Source organism: Tribolium castaneum, chromosome 11 (assembly GCF_031307605.1).
Source record: "Tribolium castaneum strain GA2 chromosome 11, icTriCast1.1, whole genome shotgun sequence".
Taxonomy (NCBI): Eukaryota; Metazoa; Arthropoda; class Insecta; order Coleoptera; family Tenebrionidae; genus Tribolium; species Tribolium castaneum.
Genome location: NC_087404.1, coordinates 3,768,615 through 3,776,866, shown reverse-complemented (window position 1 = coordinate 3,776,866; position 8,252 = coordinate 3,768,615). Strand labels below are relative to the sequence as shown.

Genomic DNA, 8,252 nt, shown 5'->3' with positions numbered 1-8,252 from the left:
TGTTAAAGATTATTTATATCTAACTCTATAACTCGCTTATGGTTGGTGTTACAAAAAAAATGCAATTAACCATTTTGTAGGAAATTTTATCAGCTTTAATTTTGAAAGAAAGATAAAAATTGATAGGAGTAACTGTTTTCGAGGTATAAGCAAGGAACCAAAAAACAGTTACCTTAATTTAGCGCTTGCATATAAGCAAATTTAGTACTATTAGTATTATTACTATTAATGTTATTGTTATTAAAATGACGACTAAAGACGACTCTGAAACTTTTAGTGACTTTTATGTCTTCTCCTTTTTCCTCTACTAAAGCGTTAGACACAATTAATTTAGTTTAATTTCGGTTTTTTAAACATTTTATTTTCAAGCAAATATTTGTTTAATATTATTTATATCCAACTCTATAACTTGCTTATGCTTGGTCCTACAAGAAAAATGTAAATAACTATTTTGGTGTTTTCGAGATAAAAGCAAAAAACCAAAGTGAAAACTGTTACAGTTACTGAACAAAAATGTAATTCAGTTTTCAATGTTTGAGACGATGACGAAAATGCAGCATTTAAAAACGACTCTGAAGACTTCAGTGACTTTTATGTCACCTCCTTTTTCTTCTAATAAAGTATTGGACCCAATAAATTAAGTGTATTTTTTCTACAGCCGTCAAAAAATCGTGACATTTATGCATGGTTACCTATGCGCGAAGTTTGACGTTTTTTCACTGTGAAAAAATATTATTTTTTCACGGTTTCACAGTGAAAAAATAATATTTTTTAACTGTGCAGGCAACTCGATTTTTCAGATCATTTTGTTCCAACTTATTTCTGTTACAATTTTAGTAACACGAAAAGACATCAACAGCAACCGAAATGAAGAGACGGATCGATAATGAGAGGTAGTTTTAAAGGTTTTATAATTATACAGAACAATATTACAAAACAATAATAATAGATATTTACTTTGACATATGAAAATTAAATGTGCATGACGAAAACGTGCCCCCGTTTATCCCCAGAGGCCTGAGTGAAGACGCTTGTAAATGAAAGTTATTTTCGCCATTAAGAGAAGCCGATGTAGAAGGTTGAGTGATTTTGTTTTCTTCTGTGGAGGAAGAAGGTTGAATTTTATTGGCAATTTCAATTTTATTATTCAAAGAGTCCTCGATGTAACTTTCTGCCACTGTGCTGCTTCTCCAGCCCCCATGACGTTTAATTGAAATTAGATCACCTCCAGCATTCGCCAAAAGAGTGGCAGAGCTTCTTCTGAAGCAGTGACCAGTATATTTTTTAGGTTCGTCTTTGTTAAGCCACTTTGCAATCAAACTTGGTATCTCTCCGATTTTGTTAATTCCAACATTTTGATTCACACATTTTCCGTTGGTATACTTTAAAAATAAACGGTCACTAGTCGCCCGTGGAGGCCGCAAAGCTCTATATTTTCTGACAATTTCTATATTTTCTAAATTTGAAACAGTAAATATTCGTTCGCAGTGGGTTTTTGTATCAGGCACCTTCACAATTAAGACAGACTGTTTATCTTCTATGTCAGTTAGCTTCATTTTAACTAATTCTTCACGTCGAAGGGCTCCCGATATACCCAAAATTAGCACAGTCTATAAATAAAACGAGTTGTTTTGATTTGTATTACACTAATATGATAAGTTTACCTTCATCAGTAAATATATCTTGTCATCTGCTTCATTAATAAACTTGCTAATGTCTTCTTTGTCTAAAATTTGCGACTTCTTGCTTCTGTAACCTACGCTTTTGCTTTTCAGGTAGGGCACTAACTTCGGAAACTTACGTGTATCGATATTCTCTTTAACGTTTAAGGTGGCTTTCAACATCGCATAAAGGGCCCAGAGTGTTGGTGGCTTTAAGGTGGTAGACTTTTCTTCCAAATACGCCAACAAAACATTTTCCGTTACTTGATCAATCTTTTTCATAGAACACCACTGCCGAAACTGAAGATACGTTTTTTCGTACTGCGGTCTTGATTTAGCAGGCAAAAGATTCGACACTGCCGCGCTTGCAATTGCATCTATTTCGTTTTCGCTGCTAAAATCCATCACACTTCTTCAACAAAAATACCTATTGTGACAAATTTTTCGCAACTATCACTTTTATTTATCATCGTAACCATGCAAGCAACTCGATTTATCAGACCATTTTGTTCCAACTAATTTCTGTTACTTTTTTCTTCATCTGGAGGCTGTAGAAAAAACGTTGTTTGTATTTCGTGGCGAAATTCATGTTTTAATGGCGCCTTCGAATGTCTTTTAGGTCTCGACCTGGCGGTCTCGACTAAAATAACATTCTCAGGCGCCATTAAAAAAACACTCATTTCGCGCACTTAATACAAAAATTACTATTAAATCACAAGACATTTTCTGTTAAAGCACTTTTTTTTTAAATATTAATTATTTTCAAACTTATATCTCGCTTATGGTTAGTCCTATATAAAAAATGCAAATAAATATTTTGTAGGAAATTTTATCAGCTTTAATTTTAGTAAAAAGATAAAAATTGATAGGAGTAACTGTTTTCGAGATATAAGCAAGAAACTGTTATCTTAATTAAGCCCTTGCATATAAGCAAATTTAGTAATATTAGTTTTATTATTATTAATGATATTGTTATTAATATGACGACTAAAAACGACACTCAAGACTTTGGTGACCTTTATGTCTTCTCCTTTTTCCTCTACTAAAGTGTTAGTCTTAATTAATTTAGTTTAATTTCGGATTTTCAAACATTTTATTTTAAAGCAAATTTTTGTTAAAGATTATTTATATCCAACTCTATAACTCGCTTATGGTTGGTCTTACAAGAAAAATGCAAATAACTATTTGTAGGAAATTTTATCAGCTTTAATTTTAGTGAAAAGATAAAAATTGATAGGAGTAACTGTTTTCGAGATATAAGCAAGAAACCAAAAAACTGTTACCTTAATTAAGGGCTTGCATATGAGCAAATTTAGTACTAAAAACAACTCTGAAGACTTTGGTGACTTTTATGTCACCTCCTTTTTCTTCTAATAAAGTATTGGACCCAATAAATTAAGTGTATTTTAAATCACACGACATTTTCTGTTAAAGCAATTTTTTTTTAAATATTAATCATTTTCAAACTTATATCTCGCTTATGTTAAGCCCTACATAAAAAATGCAAATAACTATTTTATAGGAAATTTTATAAGCTTTAATTTTAGTAAAAAGTTAAAACTTGATAGGAGTAACTGTTTTCGAGATATAAGCAAGAAACTGTTACCTTAATTAAGCTCTTGCATATAAGCAAATTTAGTAATATTAGTATTATTATTATTAATGTTTTTGTAATTAATATGACGACTAAAAACGACTCTCAAGACTTTGGTGACTTTTATGTCTTCTCCTTTATCCGCTACTAAAGTGTTAGTCTTAATTAATTTAGTTTAATTTCGGTTTTTCAAACATTTTATTTTAAAGCAAATTTTTGTTAAAGATTATTTATATCTAACTCTATAACTCGCTTATGGTTGGTCCTACAAGAAAAATGCAAATAACTATTTGTAGGAAATTTTATCAGCTTTAATTTTAGTAAAAAGATAAAAATTGATAGGAGTAACTGTTTTCGAGATATAAGCAAAAAACCAATAAGAAAACTGTAACTGTTACTGAACAAAAATGTTATTCAGTTTTCAATGTTTGAGACGAAGACGAAAATGCAGCATTTAAAATCGACTCTGAAGACTTCAGTGACTTTTATGTCACCTCCTTTTTCTTCTAATAAAGTATTGGACCCAATAAATTAAGTGTATTTTAAATCACAAGACATTTTCTGTTAAAGCACTTTTTTATAACTATTAGTTATTTTCAAACTTATATCTCGCTTATGGTTAGTCCTACATGAAAAATGCAAATTACTATTTTGTAGGAAATTTTATCGGCTTTAATTTTAGTAAAAAGATAAAAATTGATAGGAGTAACTGTTTTCGAGATGTAAGCAAGAAACCAAAAAACTGTTACCTTAATTAAGCGCTTGCATATAAGCAAATTTAGTACTAAAAACGACTCTGAAAACTTTGGTGACTTTTAAGTCTTCTCCTTTTTCCTATACTAAAGTGTTAGACTCAATTAATTTAGTTTAATTTCGGTTTTTCAAACATTTTATTTTAAAGCAAATTTTTGTTAAAGATTATTTATATCCAACTCTATAACTCGCTTATGGTTGGTCTTACAAAAGAAATGCAAATAACTATTTTGTAGGAAATTTTATCAGCTTTAATTTTGAAAGAAAGATGAAAATTGATAGGAGTAATTGTTTTCAAGATATAAACAAAAAACCAAAGTGAAAACTGTAACTGTTACCGAACAAAAATGTAATTCAGTTTTCAATGTTTGAGACGAAGACGAAAATGCAGCATTTAAAATCGACTCTGAAGACTTCAGTGACTTACATGTCACCTTCTTTTTCTTCTAATAAAGTATTGGACCCAATAAATTAAGTGTATTTTAAATCACACGACATTTTCTGTTAAAGCACTTTTTTTTTAAACATTAATAATTTTTAAACTTATATCTCGCTTATGGTTAGTCTTACATGAAAAATGCAAATAACTATTTTGTAGGAAATTTTATCAGCTTTAATTTTAGTAAAAAGATGAAAATTGATATAAGTAACTGTTTTCGAGATATAAGCAAGAAACCAAAAAACTGTTACCTTAATTAAGCGTTTACATGTAAGCAAATTTAGTACTATTAGTATTATTATTATTAATGTTATTGTTATTAATATGACGACTAAAGACGACTCTGGAACCTTTAGTGACTTTTATGTCTTCTCCTTTTTTCTCCACTAATGTGTTAGACACAATTAATTTAGTATAATTTTAGTTTTTCAAACATTTTATTTTAAAGCAAGTTTTTGTTAAATATTATTTATATCCAACTCAATAACTCGCTTATGGTTGGTCCTACAAGAAAAATGCAAATAACTATTTTGTAGGAAATTTTATCAACTTTAATTCTGAAAGATAAATAAAAATTGATAGGAGTAACTGTTTTCGAGATATAAGCAAAAAACCAATAAGAAAACTGTAACTGTTACTGAACAAAAATGTAATTCAGTTTTCAATGTTTGAGACGAAGACGAAAATGCAGCATTTAAAATCGACTCTGAAGACTTCAGTGACTTATATGTCACCTCCTTTTTCTTCTAATAAAGAATTGGACCTAATAAATTAAGTGTATTTTAAATCACAAAACATATTTTGTTAAAGCATTTTTTTTTTAAATATTAATTATTTTCAAACATATCTCGCTTATGGTTAGTCCTACATGAAAAATGCAAATAACTATTTTGTAGGAAATTTTATCAGCTTTAATTATAGTAAAAAGTTAAAAATTGATAGGAGTAACTGTTTTCGAGATATAAGCAAGAAACTGTTACCTTAATTAAGCGCTTGCATATAAACAAATTTAGTACTATTAGTATTATTATTATTAATGTTATTGTTATTAATACGACGACTAAAAACGACTCTCAAAACTTTGGTGACTTTTATGTCTTCTCCTTTTTTCTCCACTAAAGAGTTAGTCTTAATTAATTTAGTTTAATTTCGGTTTTTCAAACATTTTATTTTAAAGCAAATTTTTGTTAAAGATTATTTATATCCAACTCTATAACTCGCTTATGGTTGGTCCTACAAGAAAAATGCAAATAACTATTTTGTAGGAAATTTTATCAGCTTTAATCTTGAAAGAAAGGTAAAAATTGATAAGAGTAACAGTTTTCAAGATATAAGCAAAAAACCAATAAGAAAACTGTTACTGTTACTGAACAAAAATGTAATTCAGTTTTCAATGTTTGAGACGAAGACGAAAATGCAGCATTTAAAATCAACTCTGAAAACTTCAGTGACTTTTATGTCACCTCCTTTTTCTTCTAATAAAGTATTGGACCCAATAAATTAAGTGTATTTTAAATCACAAGACATTTTCTGTTAAAGCTCATTTTTTTTTAATTATTAATTATTTTCAAACTTATATTTCGCTTATGCTTGGTCCTACAAGAAAAATGTAAATAACTATTTTGTTGGAAATTTTATCAGCTTCAATTTTGAAAGAAAGACGAAAATTGATAGGAGTAATTGTTTTCGAGATATAAGCAAAAAACCAAAGTGAAAACTGTTACAGTTACTGAACAAAAATGTAATTCAGTTTTCAATGTTTGAGACGAAGACGAAATGCAGCATTTAAAAACGGCTCTGAAGACTTCAGCAATTTTTATGTCACCTCCTTTTTCTTCTAATTAAGTATTGGACCCAATGAATTAAGTGTATTTTAAATCACATGACATTTTCTGTTAAAGCACATTTTTTTTTAATTATTAATTATTTTCAAACTTATATCTCGCTTATGCTTGGTCCTACAAGAAAAATGTAAATAGCTATTTTGTTGGAAATTTTATCAGTTTTAATTTTGAAAGAAAGATAAAATTTGATAGGAGTAACTGTTTTCGAGATATAAGCTAAAAACCAATAAGAAAATTGTAACTGTTACTGAACAAAAATGTAATTCAGTTTTCAATGTTTGAGACGAAGACGAAAATGCAGCATTTAAAAACGACTCTGAAGACTTCAGTGACTTTTATGTCAACTCCTTTTTCTTTTAATAAAGTATTGGACCCAATAAATTAAGTGTATTTTAAATCACAAGACATTTTCTGTTAACGCACTTTTTTTTTAAATATTAATTATTTTCAAACTTATATCTCGCTTATGGTTAGTCCTACATAAAAAATGCAAATAACCATTTTGTAGGAAATTTTATCAGCTTTAATTTTAGTAAAAAGATAAAAATTGATAGAAGTAACTGTTTTCGAGATATAAGCAAGAAACCAAAAAACTGTTACCTTAATAAAGCGCTTGCATATATGCAAATTTAATACTATTAGTATTATTATTATTAATGTTATTGTTATTAAAATGACGACTAAAAACGACTCTGAAGACTTTGGTGACTTTTATGTCTTCTCCTTTTTCCTATACTAAAGTGTTAGACTCAATTAATTTAGTTTAATTTCGGTTTTTCAAACATTTTATTTTAAAGCAAATTTTTGTTAAAGATTATTTATATCCAACTCCATAACTCGCTTATGGTTGGTCTTACAAAAGAAATGCAAATAACTATTTTGTAGGAAATTTTATCAACTTTAATTTTAGTAAAAAGATAAAAATTGATAGGAGTAACTGTTTTCGAGATATAAGCAAGAAACCAAAACACTGTTACCTTAATTAAGCGTTTGCATATAAGCAAATTTAGTACTATTAGTATTATTATTATTAATGTTATTGGTATTAATATGACGACTAAAGACGACTCTGAAACCTTTAATGACTTTTATTTCTTTTTCTTTTTCCTCTACTAAAGTGTTAGACACAATTAAATTAGTTCAATTTTAGTTTTTCAAACGTTTTATTTTAAAGCAACTTTTTGTTAAATTTTATTTATATCCAACTCTATAACTCGCTTATGATTGGTCCTACAAGAAAAATGCAAATAACGATTTTGTAGGAAATTTTATCAGCTTTAATTTTGAAAGAAAGATAAAAATTGATAGAAGTAACAGTTTTCGAGATATAAGCAAAAAACCAATAAGAAAACTGTAACTGTTACTGAACAAAAATGTAATTCAGTTTTCAATGTTTGAGACGAAGACGAAAATGCAGCATTTAAAATCGACTCTGAAGACTTCAGTGACTTTTATGTCACTTTCTTTTTTTTCTAATAAAGTATTGGACCCAATAAATTAAGTGTATTTTAAATCACAAGACATTTTCTGTTAAAGCACTTTTTTTAAATATTAATTATTTTCAAACTTATATCTCGCTTATGGTTAGTCACACATGGAAAATGCAAATTACTATTTTGTAGGAAATTTTATCAGCTTTAATTTTAGTAAAAAAATAAAAATTGATAGAAGTAACTGTTTTCGAGATATAAGCAAGAAACCAAAAAACTGTTACCTTAATAAAGCGCTTGCATATATGCAAATTTAATACTATTAGTATTATTATTATTAATGTTATTGTTATTAAAATGACGACTAAAAACGACTCTGAAGACTTTGGTGACTTTTATGTCTTCTCCTTTTTCCTATACTAAAGTGTTAGACTCAATTAATTTAGTTTAATTTCGGTTTTTCAAACATTTTATTTTAAAGCAAATTTTTGTTAAAGATTATTTATATCCAACTCTATAACTCGCTTATGG

The 8,252-nt window shown here is 28.1% G+C and overlaps 1 protein-coding gene across 1 annotated transcript; it reads right to left on the bottom strand.

The window, feature by feature from the left end:
- Positions 1 to 650: 650 nt before the first annotated feature.
- Positions 651 to 2,325, bottom strand: LOC135265239 (uncharacterized). Its single transcript, XM_064359588.1, has 2 exons — positions 1,665 to 2,325; positions 651 to 1,610 (listed from the first exon to the last, which is right to left on the bottom strand). Exons 1-2 carry the CDS (start codon positions 2,064 to 2,066, stop codon positions 954 to 956), a joined length of 1,059 nt encoding a protein of 352 aa, XP_064215658.1. The 5' UTR covers positions 2,067 to 2,325; the 3' UTR covers positions 651 to 953.
- Between the last annotated feature and the right edge of the window lie 5,927 nt (positions 2,326 to 8,252).

Excerpts from the sequence above, each read along its gene's own strand:
- LOC135265239 (XM_064359588.1), bottom strand. The coding sequence starts at position 2,066 with ATGGATTTTAGCAGCGAAAACGAAATAGATGCAATTGCAAGCGCGGCA. Across the intron at positions 1,611-1,664 it reads AGATATATTTACTGATGAAG|ACTGTGCTAATTTTGGGTAT; the intron begins GTAAACTTATCA and ends TTTTATTTATAG.